At 35.3% G+C, this 22470-nt stretch overlaps 1 protein-coding gene across 1 annotated transcript in view; it reads right to left on the bottom strand.

The window, feature by feature from the left end:
- LOC134854917 (uncharacterized) overlaps positions 1–7462 on the bottom strand; it is a 32023-nt gene extending 24561 nt beyond the window's left edge. The window contains exons 1-4 of the mRNA XM_063871318.1: positions 6246–7462; positions 3116–3686; positions 2383–2760; positions 1154–1781 (exon numbers count right to left, since the gene is read on the bottom strand). Of these exons, the coding sequence (XP_063727388.1) occupies positions 1154–1781; positions 2383–2760; positions 3116–3686; positions 6246–7360 (2692 nt within the window). The 5' untranslated portion in view covers positions 7361–7462. The remainder of the gene's footprint in view (positions 1–1153; positions 1782–2382; positions 2761–3115; positions 3687–6245) is intronic.
- Positions 7463–22470: the final 15008 nt, after the last annotated feature.

The following is a 22470-nucleotide window of genomic DNA, read 5'->3' as shown; positions in this document are numbered from 1 at the left end:
GCCAAAACACGACAAAAAGCTGTTTTCTAAAATGAAATAAGGAAAAATAGAAATAAGCTTCGAATAAGTAAGACTTTACTATGTATCGGATTCGAACTTGCGACCTGGAGATTTGGAGACTCACGACCTGCCCTCTCGGCCATTAACTCGTCAAAATCGGTAAACACTAGTCACAAATAAAGCAGCAACATGTGCGAAAAAACTGTCAATGAGATGCAGCAAAAATGGCACCAAATACAATAATTCAAAATTTGGCGAGTAATAAACTGGAATATAACAAACTAAAGGCATCCTCAATAACTTTGCATGTAAAAAATTGGATAGCATAAAACCATATTATGTATAAATAATGCATTTCAAAACGTTGCGAAAAAAAATGAGATTCTGCTGAAATCGAGTTTCTATTATTTTGTTAATTGAAACAAATAGCTGTGTGTAAACTTGTTACTATTCGAATGTCAAAGCACATGCAATCAAAAAGACGTTAAAGTGCCATCAAAAATAGCACCAATATTTGCGACTTAATTTAGAAAAAAAGAATAGTCGTACTATTACACTACGCTCACTTAACGTCGCAAGTGCAAAAATAATGTGCAAAAACTGGAAAAGAAATCGAGCTTTTTTTGAATTTTTTTTCTTCATTTTTTGGTTTGTTATTCTTTTTTTTTGAAAACATTGTTGTCGATTATGCCAATTTTACTAAGTTTTAACTTTTCTTATCACATCACGCACAAAAAACGGCAGTGTTTTGAAGAATTTTTGTTTGTAGTTTTAACGAATTTTCCGAACATTTTGTGTTACTTGCACAGCAACCGGCTATCCTTGTTCTCTATAGTTTCTTTTGGGTCATTATGTATTGGCATTACTAGTTCCGATTAGTTTTTCTGTCAATCAAACACCGTATCAATTCAAGTTAAGCAATATATCCGAAGTACTACTACGAAAGCATAACCAGTAACTAATTTTTCTTAAACTCGCAAAATTTGGGTCTTCTTAAGCGATTTCGGAGATTGTTTCGTTTAAAAATAGAACCACAAATTTTGCCTCCAAGTAAATATATAGATATACTTCCACCACTCCTCGTCCAGAGTATTTGAACGTCTCTTTAACTTTGAAAAAAGGATCAATTTCGCCAGTTTTATTCCTCTCTAACCTTTTTCAGTTCCTGTTGCGCATTCCAACTTGATCGTTTGTTTGTTCCGATAAGATGACCCACCCCTCTCTTCATCATCGGACACCAAATCAACCACTTCTGTCTCCGTTCCGTTTGCCACGGAGTCCTTGAAAAACAGCTCACAGCCCAACTCTTTCGGGCAGTAGCGAACAACTTCCAGCCACAGATCCTGATTGTCCAACACAAACACGATAGCCTCCGAGACCACTTTGCTGTCGCCTATTTTGGAACTGACTAAAAGGGAGAACTCAAACAGCGCCTCGGCCACCGGATTAGTGCGACAAATGTCGAAAAAGTTTTCAAAACTCTGACAAACTTCGGCAAACTTTTTCCGTTTTTTCTTCTCTTCGCTACTTGAACTTTGTGCGGTGTACTTGAAAATTGGTTTGCAAAGGTTGTAACACTTCTTCAGAACTTCGGCAGTGTTCATCAATTTGACTTGCTGGATAAAAGCGAAAACAGAGTTGGTGTTAATATGAAGAGACGCCGCCACTTGACATCGTATGGCGGTTATTTCGGTTCGCATATCAGCCAACAGCAACTCAACGTTCTGATTGGCTATCTTCTCCGTCTCTCGTCTCCCATCAGCCTGAGCTCTGCTCAAAACCTCAAACAAAACGAAAAGGATTTCCAATTCCGACTATAACAAGGATGCCGTGAAAGTAGCTCAAAACTTTACGGCCTTGTTTTCTTGGGGGGGGGGGGGGGTATATTTTAAAGGGAACTCAATAGATTTTGACAGAGGTTCAGCAGTTTTTTCATAAGTATCTTTTCGATATTTGACTGATATAGGCATTCAGAGAAAAGCAGTTGAGTTGATGTTATTTAACAGCCAATTTAGTCAGTCTTAAGCGATAATTTTTAGTCGGGGAAACTGAGAAGGCTTTGAAACGATACGCCACGCGACCCTGAAGGTGATTTGGGGTACCTGAATTTCGATTTAACACATCTTACTTTCACTATTTAAGGTTCCATAGGTGGGGGCATGGGTCATCGCAACAATAAGATAAAACAAGCGTCGCTAGTGAAAACTGAACTCTAATACTTCGTCACACTAAAACTATTTCTCTAGGTTATGACAAATTGACTCATCATAAAAGTATCGTATAAGGGTCTAGATTCGATTTCAATTTTGAGCCGAGTTTTTTGTAAACGATCATCTAAGACATTAAAAGAAACTCCCGTACAAGACTGAATTGAAGGCTTACACTTTTTAGCAGAGGCAGAGATATTATTCTGATTCCGATGTGCCAGGGGTTGACAACATCCAACGCATCTGCCAAAAACATGAGGAAATCATTGGTCTGCAACTCCCGTGTAGCCCATAAATTATTCTTCACCAGATAGTCTCTAAAATGCGAAGCGACCATACTCGAGGTCAGATTCTGGGGTTGGACTGAGCCGTCGGTGGGGAACTTGAACTTGTCGTATATAACTGGGTTCTTATAAAGGGGCCCCATCTGATATACACTCTCGAATGTCTGTTTCTGAGTTGCACTGGATGAAGAGGGAGTCGCTTCAGACGGATGCGTCGGCAATGCAACCAGAAGAGTCTCCAGATCTCTGATGGTGCAGACATTTCTCAGCTAACGAAGAAAATAAGTCAGATTAGTAGCCGATTCAGAGACGATGAAATCGATGAACCTGTATGGCCAATGGGTTCCATTTTATTGCATCCACGTTTGGCTATTCAGTTCAAAATTCCCATCACTGAAGTTATCAAATTCAGGTTCCAAAAAATTGTTAATTTGTTCAGATTCAATAGTTCAAATTCACATATTCAACGGTTCAAACGCCTCTTGCAAATATGTGGTTGATAAAAATTAGGTTGAGGTTTCAGAAGTTCCATTGCTTACCCTTGTTGAAACATTGTTTTTTTAGTCCTTCTTTCAGTTAAAGAATGGTAATAACTTCTACTTTTTCGACATTATCACAACTAACCTCCACGTAGATGTCGATATACAAGTTGACCTTGCGCTCTCTCATACTCAGCTCTTTCAGACATGCAATCTGATTCACGTGCCTCACATTTCCAATTCTGAAGTCCGCCAGGCTCTTCTTGCGGTAGTAGTGAAGCAACGCCTTTTCCACTTTAGGAGCACATACAAACTCCCCATTTGAACACATGTTCTGCAAGATGATTTTACAAGCAGTGTCCAAGTCTGGCTGGGTGATCACACTGTTGGGCAGAATCGCCTGAGAACTCATGACCTCACCCCTTTCTATTTTGTCAACCGTCTGCATGATTACATCATTTTCTCCAATTCCAGGGGCAGCCGGGAGACTCGGATTGTCATTTAGACAAATAAATTCAGGAGAATCGCCCTGTGAATTCATATGACGTCTGTTGCCACTCCTAAGAGCAGACCCACCACCCTGTTTGGACCCAACAGAACGCAGAGGCGGAGAAGTATATGTTGACGATACGGTAGGACGCGGAGGAGTTGCAGAAAGACTTGTCCTAGTTTTTCTCTCCTGCTGGTTTTGTAAATCAGCACTCACATCCACATTTCTAAACAACTTTTGCATTCGAGGGTGGATGGGGGGACGACTTCGCCCTTTAGGGATTCGACCCCCTGCCGACCCAAAGGGTCGCCCTTTGTACTATTTAGAGATATACATTTTTGGTGACTGACTCTAGAAGGCGCCAGTAATTTTAACTTTGAGGGGGGAGCGCGCGCGCCGAAAAAACGCAATTGATAATCTTTGAGCAGAAACCAGTTGAGCAGAAAAATGATTTTATAAAAAACTTTCAAGGCCCCATTACAGCACAAAAAAGTTGGCAGCCGACGAAACTTGAGCTGGCAAACGAAAGTCCTACATTTCATATTTTACCGGGAAAAAATCTCAATTTCAAACATACTGAAAAGAGCAAGGTCTAACTGGGACTCAAACCCCAGAAATTAGGGTGCAGAAGCAAATGAGTTACACCAGTACTAGATGAAAGGAACCTAGAAGTTGTTAAGGTTCAATAATAAAAAATTGCAAGTGCTCTTGTAAAGCAAGTGCTGTTAAAAGAACAGTTGTTTACGGTAACTCTAGTTCCGGATTACAAGATTTTTTAAAAACCAGAAGAGCTTTTAAAAAGACTTGATGAGCAAGGAAATTGAAATATAAATTGATTCCTTTGAAAGTTTCCGTTTTTCGATATCTTATTTTTATATGAAAAAATAATGAAAAATTAGAAACAAAGCCAACAGTCAGTTGGAAAAAGGTTATGAACGCAAGGCAACCTCAAAAATTTCGAGACTGAAAGAAAAATTAAATCACTTTGAAGGCCGTTGAATTTCAAAGTCAATTTATCATTGACACTTTCGTAATAAAAAAAAAACTCAAAAAAATTTTCTAAAAAAAATCAACTCGATCTATGCAAGCGTCTTCACTACACCCGTTATCACCGAAAAAATGATCAAACGCTCATAGCCCGCTGAGTTTCCAGAATTTTCCATGATTGACAAGATTTCGAGAAAACTGGATCAAAAAGTATTACTGTTTATTCTGCGGCAACTAAGCCAACAATACTTGGTCAGACAGCCTTTGAGCCAAAAAAATACTGTTGTAGCATGAAACATTTTTTGAAACTTTTTAAGCCTCGTACGGGGTACACACACGTGCATGAGAACCATTTTCGCCCATAAATCGACGCAAAAAGAAACGACTAACCCTATATAAAATAGATTAGAACCATTCAAACCGACTAAAGCAAAGAAGACAAACAACAGAAGAAAAAAGCTTAAGTTATAGAAAATAGGAGTCGGTACAGTTAAAACCAACAAAAATACCACAGTTAGAATATGAAGATTAAGTAAAATGAAAATGTGCTCAAAATGAGTTAAAAAAGTTCTAAAAATGATTCAATGATTCTGTTAACAAGTTGTTAGCCTGAAAAGAACTACGTTCAGATTTGATAACGCTTCCCAATTGCGCGCGTTAGCAGCAACATATCGTAATTATTTCCAAAAATTGTCTTTAAGAAAACAAGGTTCAAATAGAGGCGAAGCGCCACTAGCGGTAAAAAAAAACGAATGACTATGATTAAGATCAAATGAAAACAAATTTTAAAAATTCCAAAAATCGTTTTTGTCAATAAAAAACGCAATAGAAGTCCAAAACAACCGTAACAATGTTGACTGCACCATTAGAAACTTGCTAGAAAGAGCTAGAAAAAATGCTAGAAAGAGTCCGAATTTTTGAAAACTCCTCTTTGCAAAACTAAGCCGACAAAAATAAGCAGACAAACAAAAATCAAAACTAACCGAAAATTTTCAGTTTGCTAAAAACATGCCTCGACTGGAACGGAACTCCCGGACTTTGTCGTCTCAAGCATGAGTGGTACAGCAAATTGGAAGAAAACTGAACATTTGAAAAAAAAAGTCGGGCTACGGTAACTAAGCCGACCAAAATAAACAGACTGATTATATTACGAAAAAGCACAAACACTTCAAAAACACTTCCCGGCCGGATTCGAACCACAAGACTTTGCCTTTTTAAGCAGTTGTGTTACCTCTACGCCAGATACTGCCTAATATTTGATTGAGTTTATAACAAGCAAGCGGCAATAAAGCCGAAAATACCTGAAGAAGCCATTCATGTCGAAAAAAAAATCCACCAAAATTTAAAAACTTGAGTCCCTCTTTCCCTCAGAACACACACGCGCACCCAAAATTTTTTTCGGTCATTAAAGGACGCAATAAGAGTCGATATAAAGTATGACGAAACCTAAAAAGCCGAAAATAAACAAAAAAAATTCGAGTTGGTTAAATTACAAAAAAAATTCGATAATACCGGATGACTAAAGTGTTAACATTAATCAATATAGGTCCGTTGCAACAGAAACGCCCAGAAGACTAATGAGTCTTGTGAACAAAGTTATTTACGAAAAAAAGTCTAGAACCCGATTGCAAAACCCTTGCTCATCGCAAGGGTGAAGAATTTGAATAATTTTTTTGCGTTCGATTTGGAATCCGTTTTAATGTGACCAAAAATCACAAAGTATCTTAAAAATAAGTGAAATAATACCAGAAAAAAATCCACTTTTTTACAGTAAATTACTCCTCTTGAAAAAACTTACCCTAAATTAGCATCCGTGACTGTTCGATTATTGCGGTGCTCGTCAACCAGCGCACAGTAGTCGGAAATATTCAAACTAGCCCAATTTCGACTTTTGTTTATAGAAGAATACTTCTGCGGACCCAACAGACCGATCAGTTCTTCTTCTGCCAGACGTCTCTGCTCCTCAACGCGGAAGAATTGCACTTCTTCTCTGAATGTCTTCAATCGTTGACGACTGGGATCTTTCGGAATTGCTGCCGATGTTGTATTATTGAGACTATTCGGCGATGTTGAACTATTTTGACAGTTTGAAACATTCAGAGCACTGTTTGTGATCAACGGAAACTCGTTTGAAATAGAACTAATAGAACTACTATGAATAGAGGTTGCATTCAAATTTGCGTGGTGATCAAATGGGCTTCCCATAAGCGGTCTAATTGGCTGCGGCATTAGAGGGCTGCTCCGGTTCGAATTCGGTCTCTGTAACTGGGACACACTCTTTGGAAAGCCCACCATCCCATACGACTGAGCCAGAGGCCTCATAGGAACATTCTGATGGCCGTTAAAACCTCCAACTGGATACCTAGCTGTATTTTGATTGCCTAGCATTAACTCTTGTGGCAATTTCTGGAACGGCTGACTTCCGAACTGCTGTTGTCGATGTTGCGGTTCCTGCGGCTGTTGTAGTGGTTGCTGCTGCTGATTTGAGAAACCATGATTGACAGGTGTCCCATTTGAGTTCCGATCGAATATTATTTGTACATCGTCATCTGAAGATTGACTCGTGACTGTGTTCCTTCGCGCAGCTTGCCTTCCTGGGATATTTTGCGATAGACTCCCTTGAGTACCCAGAGTCCTAGCTTGTTCGGGCCATGTCTTTCGCACCCTGACGTATCCTTCTGAAATCTCCAACTTGCAAATATCCCCCACCGAACGGAACATATCCTGATCATTTGAGAAGCCAAGAGATTGACCGGTTGGAAACTGTTCTTTTGTGACTGATTCAAACACTTCGTAAAACTGAGACATGGTGAATGAATCACGGCTTCGATCGACAGAAGCAAAAACAGCCGCAATATTATTGCGAAAGTTTTCCCTCATTTCATCTAGCTTTTTATCTCGCTTCCCAGTCATGTTAAACGTGATGAGTCAGAGATTAGTTAGACTACTTCAGTTAAAACAGATGTTTTAAACATCAGTTACGCTACAAGATTTGGAATCCTATTCATTGACATTAATCTAAAAATTGAAATAAATTAAAATAGTTCAATAGCTTTGAAATGATTCGCAAAACCAGTTTTTATCAACGTAGACAGGCAAAAACACATGTACAAACCTGTGGTAAAACTCCAGGGATACACCACAAATAACGAAAATAAAGTAGAATTCGAAAAAATACACAGAGGTGCAGCTGAACTTCGCAAACACAAGCGACAAAACGATATAAAGCAGCTCTAAAAGAGAAATAAGAAGAGGTAAACACAAACCTTGGCTCTTTTCTTTCCCCCCCTTCCCTAACTGCCAATTTTTACAAGTATAATGTTTGCTCAAATTGTCCGATTGTAATGAAATTTGGCATGCGGACTTAATATTAGACTATGACAACTTTTGACCACTCGTTACACCATAGAATTGATGCTCATGGCAGGTGGGAGAAAAGGAAAAAGAGGCTAAGCCTTGAATAATAAAACTTTAGCTCTGCATCAGATTCAAATATCCTACTTTCAGATTTGGAGTCACGGGCTCTTAAATGCCACGGGCCCTTAAACGTTCCAACCTTTAGCCACCAGTAAAGCAGCTACGGAAACTGATAACTTACCAATGCTATGCAACAAAAAAATCACCAAATCTACACTAAAAGCAACCACGCAATAAGTCGAAAATTTTAAAGACAAATTGTATATTAATTATGCATTTCAAAAATTTTGCAAAAATCTTGAGTTCTGAAAACTTTTGAAATGTACTTTAAGTAGCATTGTATGAACCAAATAGCTTTTTTAAGGTTCATTTAATGAATTAACATCAGGGCTGGTCGTTAAAAGGTAAATTGTAATTAAGGAAAGGCAATGAAGATAAGGTCGAGAAAACTCAGTACACCTTTAAGGCGGAAGTGTGAAACAATTAAGGCAGTGTGAATTTATTTACTAATAATGAGTTGCGATTACGCGTAGTTGCATCACGCCAGAGCTGTTATCACTCTGTATACGGAAGCTTCAACTGGGCAAATAGTTAGTGTTTTAAAGCGAACGCATTGTTCACCTCGCATGTTTAAAAAATTTCTGGCAACTAAATTAGCACTTATATTTGACGACTTAGGCTGGCCTAACAAAATCTGCCTTGTAGTCATACACTACGCTTCGCATGTGTAACAATTGTTCCGACCATTGAAAATGGGGAGGAACTTTGAATTCGGGTGTGTTTTAGTTTTTTTTCCTTTTGTTTTCCACGCAAAATCAGGTACCACTCGGACTGGGTTTAGTGATATATCATATTAGAGCCCTTACAGTCGCGATTCTAACCACATTAAAATTTCAAAATATTTCCCCGTGCCCAGAAAAACCAGTTTGAAATTTTTGATTTGTCTCATTTCAAGCGAATAAAGCGAGCGTGCAGTCTTATTGTAACTACTTAAAGCTTACACTAGCTTAATTTAAAACGTAAAAACTAAGTTTTACTTGAGTAACGTTAGTTTACTTTACTTGAGTAACGTTAGCTAGAGTATGTTAGCAACTTTTTGGAATCAAAATTCCAAAAATTCAAAAAAATGCAAAACTTAAAAACTTCTTTTTTCTTTTTTAAGTAACTTTTCTAAAAAAAAAATATTTTTCAATTTGCTTACTTAACCACGAATATCGAATATAACTAATCTTCAGTTTTTTGTTCAGCTCCTTTAATCACACCATGCCGAAAAAAAACGACAATACTTTGAAAAATCTGTGGTATTTTTTAAGACTATGGTCGGATTATTATGTGCCACTTGCACAGTAACCGGTATCCTTGTTTATAAATTGACAATGCTGCAAAAAACCTTTTCGGACTTGCCAAAGTTATGAAGTCGGAGTAGTAAAAATAAGGGCTCATTGTGCTCCAATGTGAATATATAGTAATTTATTAGTTTGTGATTGTGTCTTATTTAATCAATCTTTAAAAATTGCATATACCAACAAACAACATTTCAAAAACTTTGAAGCTCAAATAGAAAATTAATAAATTACGAAAGCCATTTGAAATAAACGGATGTTATTTTATGAAATTTATGTTGCGAAGCGGAATTTAAATTAAGGTTATTGTTCCGACCATTTGAAAATCGGAGAAACTTTGTATTCGTGTGTTTTAGCTTTTTCTTTTTCGTTCCGACCATTTGAAAAATGTGGAGGAGCTTTGTATTCGGGTGGGTTTTAGTTTTTGTCTTTTTTCCACGCAAAATCAGGCACCATAAAAAATCATCGTAAACGGTCGAGTTATATACCATATTGGAGAAACATATGAAATTAATGTTTCGAAGCAGAACTCAAATGAAGGATATTGTTCCGACCATTTGAAAGTCGGAGAAAATTTGTATTCGGGTGTGTTTTAGTTTTTGTCTTTTTTTCCACGCAAAATAACGTACCATAAATAATCATCGTAAACGGTCGAGTTATATACCATATTGGAGAAACATATGAAATTAATGTTTCGAAGCAGAATTCAAATGAAGGATATTGTTCCGACCATTTGAAAATCGGAGAAAATTTGTTTTCGGGTGTGTTTTATTGTCTTTTTTTCCACGCAAAATAACGTACCATAAATAATCATCGTAAACGGTCGAGTTATATACCATATTGGAGAAACATATGAAATTAATGTTTCGAAGCAGAATTCAAATGAAGGATATTGTTCCGACCATTTGAAAATCGGAGAAAATTTGTATTCGGGTGTGTTTTAGCTATTTCTTTTTCGTTCCGACCATTTGAAAAATGTGGAGGAGCTTTGTATTCGGATGGGTTTTAGTTTTTGTCTTTTTTTCCACGCAAAATCAGGTACCATAAATAATCATCGTAAACGGTCGAGTTATATACCATATTGGAGAAACATATGAAATTAATGTTTCGAAGCAGAATTCAAATGAAGGATATTGTTCCGACCATTTGAAAATCGGAGAAAATTTGTATTGGGGTGTCTTTTAGCTATTTCTTTTTCGTTCCGACCATTTGAAAAATGTGGAGGAGCTTTGTATTCGGGTGGGTTTTAGTTTTTTCTTTTTTTTCCACGCAAAATCAGGTAACATAAATAATCATCGGAAACAGTCGAGTTACATATCATATTAGAGCCCTTACAGTCGCGTTTCCATTCACATTAAAAATTTCAAAAAAAATTCCCCGTGTAGAGAAAAACCGGTTAAAAACTTTTTAGTTCAATTTTGAGCGAGTAAAGCGATCGTGTAACGTTCGTTATATATAAATATTGGCTAATTAAGCTTAAGCAAAACTTGATTTTCTTAAGAAAAAAAAACAGTTTTGGAAGCTTTATTAAGCGCTTTCTTAACCATGAAAATTTTATTTTGGAACTTTTGTCCATCTTTTCGTTTATTTAATTAATGAAGACAATTGTAGTATTTTATGCTTAAATCACTAATTTTCCACGGGTTTTTATAAATGTATAATCACAGAACGCAGAAGACTGTTTTTTCGATTGTGGTCGGAACATTCTGTGTTACTTGCACAGAGCCCGGCTACCCTCGTTTTTTTTCACGCGAAGTCAGGTACCACACATACTTATCGGAATGAGTACTATATCGTATTCAAGCCGTTTAAGTCGTGATTCGAAGACATTAAAAAATTTTTAACCGGTTTGAAATTTTTGATATTTGGTCTAATTTCGAGCTAATAAGGTCAACGTGCATGCATATAATAGGTTATTTAAGCCGCGGAAACTTTTCCTGGGCAAAGTTACTTCTTTGAGTTTATTAGCGCATTTCTGCTTAAGATTAGAAAAAATTTGTGAAAATTATAAAATTTCTTTCGCGATTTTTTTCGTCTTCTTCAAAAAAGTGTTCGACTTAGCCAATTTGACTATGACTGTCTAATATGCCTTATTTCTATTTTTTCGTTCAGATCATTCTATCACACCACACAAAAGAACGACACTTATTTGAAAACAATCGTATTTTTTAAGACCGGCTATCCTAGTTACGGCAAAGTAGCAAAATCATCAAAGCCTTAACTAAGTAGACAACACTTGAGCTCATTCGCGTTGTGCCAAAAAAATTTGTTGGCACAAACATTTTGATCTGTTAAACACCTATTTAAAAACGTATCGCTTTGTAAGCGACGCAATATGAGTCGAATAAGCCAAAATTACTTTCGCCGAAACCTTCTCAAGCGATCTTAAAATGGACGCTAAAAACTGATTTTATTCTTGGTCGTAGTTGGTAAGTTAAAAACCAACAAAAATCAAATTTTGGAAAAGCGGGTCAATAAAATCAAGGAAACCGAAAAAATATAGTTTTTTGAAAAAAAAATTAATTGTTGAATATGGAAACAAAATTATACTTTCAACCTTTTATAACTGCAAACTTTTAAGAAACAAGCCCATCAAAAATATCAGAAAAAAAATAGCTGCTAGAAACTTAACTGCTGTCTACAAACTGCTGTCTACAAAACTGCTGTCTACAAGAGCAAAACATTATAAACTTAAGCAAACATTAATTTTGTTCAAGACCCACAGACCTCAGTTTGAGTAATTAAACACGATCTACTTAACAATCCCCCCCCCCTATGGTACCTACTTAAGAATCTCCACCCCTTTAAATAAATACATTAAATTAGCACTGAGCTTTCTATTGAGAATTCTAATTTTGCTGCATTCTGATTGTTCGAAAATTCGACCATTTTGATCTACTTAACATTCGCCCCCCCCCCCCTCCTTTCTTGAAAGGGGTGGAGATTGTTAAGTAGATCCATTAAACCTTTTTAACTAGTGCATCCTTTGTTTTTGTGGTTACATTTGTTTTGGTACTAGTTAACTTGTTTGGTCCCTCAAAAATGATGTGGTCCCTAATAAAAACAGAGGTACAGTATGTGGCTAAATCTATCAGTAAGCGATTTTTTGTCTCTATATTGATGTCGAAACGCGTCTAGTTAGTATAGCGGGTACGAATCCGGTTACCAACCCCAAGTCGTAGGTTCAATTTCCGTGCTGGCGCTGCTTTGAAGAAAATAGGCGGGACCAATCACCTTAACTAGCTTTGTCACGGGACAGTAAACTAGTACCTTTGTTTTGAGCAATTTCCTAAATAATGGTTAGTGGCTTTAGCGTGTGTTGCCCTAACATATGATTTCTCTAGCGCATCAAGACACACAAAAAATGCCTATGCTAGATAGCATTTTGGCTAGGTTGTTCAGCAGGCCCCAAAGAATTATGTTGCTATATCGAGCACATCTCCTGCTCTATGAAAAAAAGTATAAGAAAACGAAGAAAAAAGTAAAGTAACCAAGCGTTAATTGAAAAAACTGTTTTTGGGAGAAAAGTTTCAATTTGGCAAAGGAGCGGAGCATTTTCAAGAAGCAGAAGCAGTATAGTAGATTTGAAGTGCTGTGAATAGATGTTAATTTTGTATTTCTTAGCAATTTGAAAAAACTGTTAATAGTAGTGCAAAATGAGTATTTTGTATTTTTGAGAAACAGAATCTCAGCCTTCATATTATCATTTTACAAAATTTGGGTAAAATGGGTAAACTCTGCCGTTGAATTGAAACTCTGCCCTACCTGCTGCTCTATAAATTATTCTGCTCTATAATCCAAAATCTGCTGCTAGCAAAATTCCTTTAGAGGCCAGGTGGTTCGGGCAATTCAGGCAAAAATGTAGGTAAGCTAACACTTTGGTTGACTTCATCGATTAGTTTTGTCTACCATAGAGTCCCTATTTTCTAACAGTATCCATACTTTTTTGAATCAGATTCTGAAGAGCTATTTTTGGAACCCGCCATCCTAAACATTTGAAAAACTACAAGGTACATGAAAGAAGATTTCGTTTGTTACCTGTTTTTACAGCTGGTTATTCCGCCGGGTAGCATAAAAGCTCTTTGTTTGACGTCCAATTAATATCTAGCTTTCAAATTGAGATCACCACAGAAAATTGCATTTTTTCAGAAAAACAGCAATTTTGGCTAGCTGTAAGGACATCATCTTGCGGCAGACGTTAAGATAAGAATCGGGTTTGATGTTATATTAAGACAACCATACACACATTTCAAATGCATTTCTGAGAATCAGCGCTTAACAGCGAACACGTAAAACGCAATCACTAATATATTTATCACGCAAAAACCAATGAACTTTCTAAGATCTCCGGCAAATAAGACGACAGCAGTTAAGACGACAACAATTTTCGATGGGATATTAAGACGATGTTAAACAATTCTTCGAAAATAGGTAAATAAGCGACAGGTCATTAAAACGACAAGACAAAGACGGCAAATAAAAGTTATTACGTGTAAAATGAGCAGTTGGAATTTAAGCGGTTTAAATTTTTCAGAAATACAATATGAAGAATTGCATGTAGCGTCGACTTAAAGTCCCATTAAAAACGGTTGTCGTCTTAACGGCTGTCGTCTTATCTGCCGGTCACCCAATTCTTCACCAGCATTTATGAGAAATAAAATCCTCTGATATGAAAACACGTGAAACGCAATAACCAACGTACTTCTCATGCAGTTACCAATGCATTTGCTACAAACTTCTTCGGTTGCATTTCTGAGAAATCGAAACAGCATACATGAAAACATTTAAATGGCAAAAGCCAATTTTTTTAAATGCAATAACCAATTTGCTACACAGAATTCCTCAAAAGCAAATCTGAGATATAGAAGCGGCTTAAACACAAAGACTTTAAATGCAATAACATTATTCATTTCTCCTGGAAAAATCAATGCATTTGTTACATACATTTTTCTTCAAATGCATTTCTGAGAAAAAGAAACGGCATGCATGAAAGCATGTAATGGATCTTGTGAACTATTTTCCCCCCTTATTTGATTTTCAGAAATTCAATTTTGGCTGCCACATTTTCAACAGCTTATAACAATTTTCAGAAAATATATTTAAATAAAACTTTTTATGCAGGTATTATATAAATAGTGAGTAGTCAAATACGAACGCGCGAAAATGAAAACTAAAGAAATTTTTGAAATGCATATTTTAAACAGAAATGGTTGTCAAAAAAAAACACATGAATAGAGGGGGGAGTGCGGTCTGTATTTAGACAACCGCCTATTCATACTCGTCAGTAAGCAGACAATTAGCATATTAACCAATCAGAATCGAGATGAGAAAGCAAATTTACGAAATAAATAAATAATTATTAATTATTCATTTCTTCCTTGTTTCGATTCTGATTGGTTAATACAGTGTTTGTCTAATTACTGACAAGTCTGAAAACGAGGTTGTCTAAATCAATCTACGTAACCAATTTTCTATACATATATAGCTGTTGCTTATCTGGTAACAAACATAAGAAAACAAATTTGAACAAAACACACTTATTTGAAAAAGTTTTCACAAGTTTCCATCATCCGACTAAGTTTTGCATCGCAGTGAACTCTTTCTGGGTCTTTTAAATTATTCCGCCCAAACTTCCTAATTTTGCAATTTTGTATTTTTAAATGTATGAATGAAATGCAAAGAAACAAACACTGATAGCACTGGTTTGTTTGGTTAACACAAATACGATCACTGTATTATTTAGCCAACTTCTAACGAGGCGGAATTTGGGGCAGCTGTGAATGTGGTCTTTTTCCAGGAGCTATTTCTATGTTTTTTTGGATACATTTTTAAGCATATTTGAAATAATTTGGAATTTTATCAAACATTATATATTTTTGGCCAACTTGGCTTATTTGAACAAAAACGCTTTGAGATGGTACTGAAATTTGATTGGCTAATTCTAGCCAATCAGATAGGAACAAAACAGTTTCATTTCAAGACGTTGATTTCTTGATTTTTTGGGCGGAATAAGTTAAAATACCCCTCTTTACCGAGTAAGTGGAGTAAAAAGTTGTTCATGCGATGTGAAACTGTATCCGCGAGAAAATTGAAACAACTAGTATGACAACTTTACTACACTCAGCAGCTTGTCATAACTTCACGCGTTTTGAACTTATTGCGGATAATGAAAACTGGCATTTTCAGACACGGAAAAAACTAGTAAGTGCTTCAAACTAAAAATGGAGACTTTCAGAGAAAGTAATTCAGTTCAGATATTTATGCCTTGAACGGCATTTTTTTCCCAAATGGCATAAAAATGAAATTCTTCTCAAATGGCACAAGATTCGTGCAGAAGTTGCCTTGAAAATAACGAGAAAAACTTTTTTGTGAACAAGAGGAGAAAATTAGTCAAATTGTCACTTCAACTGTTGATTGACATTCTAGAATTTTGAAAATGAAACAATTATAGAAGTTTTAAAAAGCGAAAAGCATACGCTTGCGGTTACTAATAAGCTTCTTGTGGTGATATTTCAAACAGAATCGTCGCTTGATACTTGTTTGGAATCAATTATTTCCAAATCCTGTTCGCAGGTTTTCGTGCTTGACAAAAAGGTTAAAAATATTATTTGAATTTCTGTGAATTTTTGCCACTAGAAAGTTTCATTTTTTATGCTGTTTGATTTATGCCAATTGGGAAGTTACCATTCAGATCATTTGCTGTCGGTCGATGTTAAAACTTTGTTTAAAATTCTAATTTGTCATTGTCCAAAAAGCTTCTTATAAACAGGCACTTCATAGAGTAAAAACCCAAGGTTGCGCTTAATTTTATCCTCTAGTGTAGGAACTTTTCTTCAATTGCAGTTCTGAGAAACACAAACCGCATAAATGCACAACGTACAATGCAATAGCCATATTTTTTCTTAAGCAGACATTATTTAATTTGCAGCACACATTTTAAAAAAAATGCATTTCTGAGAAAATCAAAAGAAACCCCATAAATGAAACACGTAAAAAGAAACATCCTAACTTGAGGAGTACAAAACTTTCATTCTGGTAAATTCGGGGAAAATGCCATTTATAACTTTTTAGCCAATTCAACTTTCGTTATTTGAGAGCGTAATTTTTCGTTCTTTTATTGAATAAAATTGAATTGAACTTCGAAGGAAATCAAACAGCTAAAAACTGAACCTAACCGTGGATTAACTTCCAAAACATTTTCATAAAAAATACTAAAAAAACAAGACCAAAACTTTTTATTATGTTCATTGACAAAATAGAGCTGACTGGGAAACGTTTTTTTTTGAAATACAGGAAGCCAACATAAATTATCACTGCTGTTGCTAGACTTAGTTTTTGTCCTTCTTCCTTCTCCTTTCACTTTGGGAATACAAGCGGCTAAACAGGAAAGTAAGAACCGCAAAAAAGATAACAAAAGAAGGCACAAAGATAAATTAAGGAAAAATGGTAGAGACGTCATGAAAAAAAAAGCTTTTGCTATGTGTCAGAATCGAACCACTAACCTAGAGATTATGAGTTGCACCAAAGTCGCTTGAACACATGTAATCATTAGCCACATAAAATACCGATAAAAATACTATTAAATTGTCAATGCTATGCAGCGGGTAAAAAAAACTTGCGAACCATTGAAGATTTTTCTGCATTCCAAATGATCATCACAAGTCATGAAAATATAAGCAAGAAAACCCGCTAGAATAACTGTGGTCATAACTTAGAAAAACCAACTCAGAGCCCCAAGGCAAAAAGCACGCAGAGAACCAAGCGCCAATGAAAATGAGTAAAATTAGTCAAATGAATCTTTAAAAGCTTTTTCGAAAAAATCTCAACATTCATTTTTTGATGGCGAGATACCTCCAAAATTACAAAAAAGCATATTTCAAATTATTTACCTTACCGTGTCCTATTTTAAAAAAAAGGACATCAAATAATCAACAAAGATAGCCGGTTGCGATTCAAATACCACAAAACGTTTAGACCACGTTTATGAAAAACTACAAAAAGAAACATTTTTTTTCTAGTTAGTGTATTTTCTTGGGCATAGTGTGACGGAAGAGTTAAACGAGCGCGGATAAAATAAGTAAATAAGGCATAATCAACAACAGCTGTCTTCATAAAACCAATAACAAAAAAGAAAGAAGACTTTTTAAAACTTTTTTCCAACGTTGAACAAAAATTTTCATCTTTTTTAGAAAACTTCTTTTGCAAAGGAAGCGCTTAAGAAAGTGTCCAAAACAAGTTTAGATTTAGAAAATTAAATTTTTTTGAAGCCTAATTGACTAATTTTTAAAACGTTACTTACTCGATCGCTTTACCCGCTCGAAATTAAACTAACAAAAAACTTCTAACCGGTTGTTTCGACACTGGGAAAAATGTTTGAAATAATCGAATCAAGACCAATATGATATATTATTCGACCAATTCCGATTATTATTTAGGCAATTGATTTTGCGTGGAAAAGAAAAAATGAAAAAATTAAAGCACTCGAAAACAAAGTTTCTCTCTATTTTCAATGGTCGCAACAAGAATTTATCAGAAAAAAAGTGATTTTTTAAAAGCTCTAATGAGGGCTCCACTTTTTAAGCTCAATATTCTAGTTCAAAAAACCAGGACTAGCAATTGAAATGCCGATTCCCACTGTAAGACGAAAGTATAATAACTGATCAACCACAAATTGTTTTCATTTAATGAAAGTTTTCATTTCAAAAAAGTGGTTTTCTGAGCTCTGTGTTTTTTTCTCTAAATACTGCGTTTTTGTTAATACTGAGGTACCGGTCCCGTTGTAAACGAAAAATCAGCAATATTGAAAAATTTTTAAAAAAGGAATTTTTCTCAAAAAAAAACTCTTTCTTTTTGAAGGTCAAAAAATAATTACTAAATAAAAGCTTAATAATTGAGCACCAGTTCCGCTAAAAAAAACAGAAACTTTCAAAAATTCATTAACAAAAAAAAACTTTTCTCTTTTAAACTTATTAAAGCATTTTTTCGCGATAAGCAAACAAACTTCGGCAATCTCCAGAGATTAGTTGAAAAAATTAAGACAATCATATTTGAAGCACTAAAAGATTTCAGAGCTTTTTTTAGAGCTCAGACTTGAAAATTAGAGGTTAAAAAATGAAACTCAAAAAGCAATTATTCTCAACTAAACTAAACAACCACTGGCCTTCTTTTTTAAACTCTGAAGATATGTTGAAAATTAGATGTTAAAACTTGAATCGCCAGTCTTGTTGAACAATGAACCAGAAAGCAACTTTTCTCGAAAACTTTAGGATTTCTGATCTTCTTTTTGGACCTAAAAAACCAGAGTTGAAAACCAGAAGTTGAAAACTGAGCCACCCGGTCTTGTTTAGAATCAACCAGAAACAAACAATTGAAGAATTAAAAAACATTGAAGAAACATATCTTTAAAAACAACAAAAAGGTTTTTCTCCAAAACCAGAAGAGCTACTTCCTTTACGAAGCTGAAACTTTAAAGTGAAAATTGAAGGTGCCAAATTGAGGCACCGATGTCAGTGAAAAACAATAGGATCACAATCAAAAGGTCAACATAAAAATCTCTAAATAACAATTTTTCTCGAAAACTACATGCGTTGGGGGCTTAAAATAGAAGCTCCCTATAATAGTTTGAAATCAGGATTAACAACTGAGGCACCGGGTCCCGTCAAAATTAAATAAATGAAGAACTATCAAACAAGTAAAAAATCAGAAATAAACTTTTAAACTTTATTTTTAAAAACATAGAAGTGCAGTGACATGTATTCTTTAAAACTACTAAACCAGTAACCAAGTTTCTGCTTTCCAAATGATCATCGCAAGTCATTTAAAAAATAAACCAGACAAAAATTTGATATAATTTTCACAGTGAAAATTATATTGAAATAAAACTGCTTTACGATAAAAGAATCTCTAACAAGAAGCTCAAGGCAAAAAACCCTTGCCGAGCTCAAATTTTTGATGACAGCGTCAAAAATTAGAATATCTAATTTTTTAAAAACAATTGAGGAAAAGCTTAACAAAATAACTATTTTTCTCTTTCAAAAAAGTAGGTATATCTCTCAATTCCAAAAAAAGAAACATTTTTTTTGAGTAAGACTATACAACAAAACTTAACAGTGGCGCAGACATTAAGCGTAAACATTTTGCAGAGCAAGATAACACTAAGATGATTAATCAACACAAGATCCAGTTTATTTTTATTTTCAGCACATTTAAAACAATTTTTCCCCAAAATGAAGAAGGTACCGGGGGTCATTTGTATAGTAACAAAAATGAGATAGATGAGGCCAATTCAGCGAGTATCGGGTGTTTTTCTGAAAAAAAAAAACGTTTAATGATTTATACATCAAGCCGATTCAACAGTAGAGCAAATCGTATAAATAAAGTTAGCAAAGTTTAAACTGTGAAAAACAAACAAAAAAAATCACTAGTGCTTTCTAAAAACCATCAATGCAAGAAGAATAAACGGAAAAATCAGAAGAAAACTTTATTGAAATTACATGCTATAACCAGATATATCACTAAGCAAAAAAGTATAAAAGGAAAAAACAGTAGAAAACTTCCTGCTATAAAAAAGCTATATCACAGAATATCTAATTGTTGCATAGAAGACAAATATCCCCGGGTTGTTTTTTTTTTTAAAAAGGTTGAATGGCTGCGAAGCTTTTATTCTAAAAAAACACATTGCGAGGAATTTTTGAAAAGAAAACAAAAACTTGCCAAATTATAAATTGAATCCAAAAGGAACAAACTAAGGCAAAGCTTTTAAGGAAAAAACAACCAATTGACTGCAAATCTTTTTTCAGCAAAAAAAAGGAAAAACAATCCGAAGGCTAGAAAGAGTATTTCAATCTATTTGCACAGCATAGGTAAGTAAAAAAAAACTGTAGCTGTAACATGTAAAGATAAAATTCTTAACTATATCAACATAGGGACTTCTTAAATATGGCTGGAAACGTCTCGCTAAATTAAATAATAGATTGGTGTAAACTTGGCTTTAAAATAAAAAAAATGCATCACTTCATATGCGTTGATGCTTAAACAAGTAAATAAAGCCTATATTTCTTCAACATGCACTTTGGACCTTAACATGGCTGAAACAGTCTCACTCCAAGCTCCAAATTGGAATTGGAATTGAAAACAAAACTTGAATACTCAGGCACCGGTCTCATTGAAAAACATCATCAAAATTCAACAACGAGTTTCTGAAGTCCATTTTTGAAAAATGAAAAAGCAATTTTTTCTCGGAAACTACGCGAGTTGCGGGCTGAATTTAAAAACTGCCCAAATGGTTTAACTTCAAGATTAACAACTGAGGCACCAGAACCTGTTATAAAACGAAAACATAGAAATTAGTTAAATTTCGACAAAAAACGCGTTGATGCTTACCCATGTAGAGCTAACGTATATTTCTTGATGAAATTTTTTCTTGGAGCCGACCGGCACATCTTCGACTGTCATCGAATTTTTCCGCTCGCAGTCAGCAAACTATTTTTAAAATTAAAAAAAAACAAATAGTTGATAACGGAAAGCTCGCCTCCAGATAGTTAAGAAAAATAGCAACCTACTTTTCAAGATTTTCAATTTTATTTAATAAACAATTTTTCCGATACTTCACAAGTTTTAAAACCGTTTTATCGCGGATAGAATGAATCAGTATGTTATACTCTCTAAGCGCTTCTTCGTACTTCTCCATTCTCTCTTTGTAGTAAGCTTCAATAAACTTCGAGAACATGAGCTCCTTTCTCATTTCAGCAGTCTTCATTTCACTTTCCAATCGTTTTGCGTGAGCTAAATAAACTTCCAGATTCTCTGGCTTTTGGCCTTCGTTTAGTGATTCTAGTTGCAGAAAAAGAAAGTCGTTGATTATTTCGACAAGCTGTAAATCGCTGTCCAACTCGTCTGTTAACGACAAAAAGCTTCCACCGCTGTCATAAAAATCGCGGGATAGTTCTCCGTAAATTTCAAGAGCTTCGTGTACAAATTGAGGAAACTTCTTTTTGTTTTCATCAGCTGAGCTTGACACGTTCGCTGCAACCCGCAGGTACTTGGCTATAAACTTCAAAGCCAAGCGATTAAACGAATACTGTTCGCAGGTTTCTAACGCTTCCCACGCTTTTGATTTCCTTAATGCGCATACTCTCGAAGCACAAAATAAAAGTCCATTCAGGCCCAGTTCTATGTTATCCTCGCTAATCGTCAACAATGACATATAGAATGTGAGATTTAACACCAACATATCCTCAGAGTTCTTTTTCAATTTTTCACAAATTTGAAGAGCCGAAGACAAACATTCTTTTGCTTTTCGGTACTCTTTACTGTTGAAAAGCTGGATGGATTTCATTTGCAACAAAAAAGCTTGTAGTTTTTCTGACAATGATTTTTCTTCCAGCCATCCATCTATATTGAGTACACTAGCTTTTTCAGGGTCCGATTGAAAATATTCTATCTTCATACGCATCAAAAAAGGTAGTTCATCCTTGAGTTGCATGAAACCAGGGAGCACCAGTTTACGTCTTCGATCCGCTTTTTTAACGCACCAGACGCCATAAGTCAATAAGAGAAAGCCACCTAGAATTGGTGCATGAAACCTGACGAACTCAACGCGTCCAATGTCCTTGCGATAATAGTTTCCACTAAAAGTTAGTTTTTCTAATCTGGAGCTTGCATCCGAATAAATCTTTCGAAAAGAGCCCAAGCATTTCAAGTAGATCCTTAGCATGGTGTCTTTGAAAAATTTACAAACGGTTATGATGTGTGAAAAGTATAAAGGTAACAAAAATTAAACCGAGAGTCGCCCGTCAAAAAACCTGACCAATTGAACTGAGCCCAATTTAACATTTAGTTAATCCTAAGTCCATGTACCTGAACAAATATCATGGTAACCTCAACAATTATCATAGTGAGAACGCATCTGGAATACGCCAATCAATCGTGGAACCCATTTCTGAAAAAAAAGATGATTGAAAAGGTTCAGCGAAGGGCAACCAGATTAATCCCAAGCTTATGCAAATTAGCTTACTATGAAAGATTGAAAAATTTGAAGCTTCCTACCCTGGAGTACAGAAAAAAATGTAGGCGTATGACAGGGGTACAAAATCTTGAACTGTGTTTATGATGTAACAGCAACTGGGATGTTTACAAAAAATGAAAGAAATTCTCATTTAAATCCGGGAAAATTGATAACAAGAAAGTCACGAACATGTGTGACATTCGACCAGAATGGCCAAAATGCAATTTATGCAGGATTCGAATTTTGAGCAGTAAGCC

The sequence above is a fragment of the Symsagittifera roscoffensis genome, chromosome 9 (assembly GCF_963678635.1).
Source record: "Symsagittifera roscoffensis chromosome 9, txSymRosc1.1, whole genome shotgun sequence".
Classification (NCBI taxonomy): Eukaryota; Metazoa; Xenacoelomorpha; order Acoela; family Convolutidae; genus Symsagittifera; species Symsagittifera roscoffensis.
Note: the sequence above shows the minus strand (reverse complement) of the source record. Positions and strands in the feature narration are given on the sequence as shown.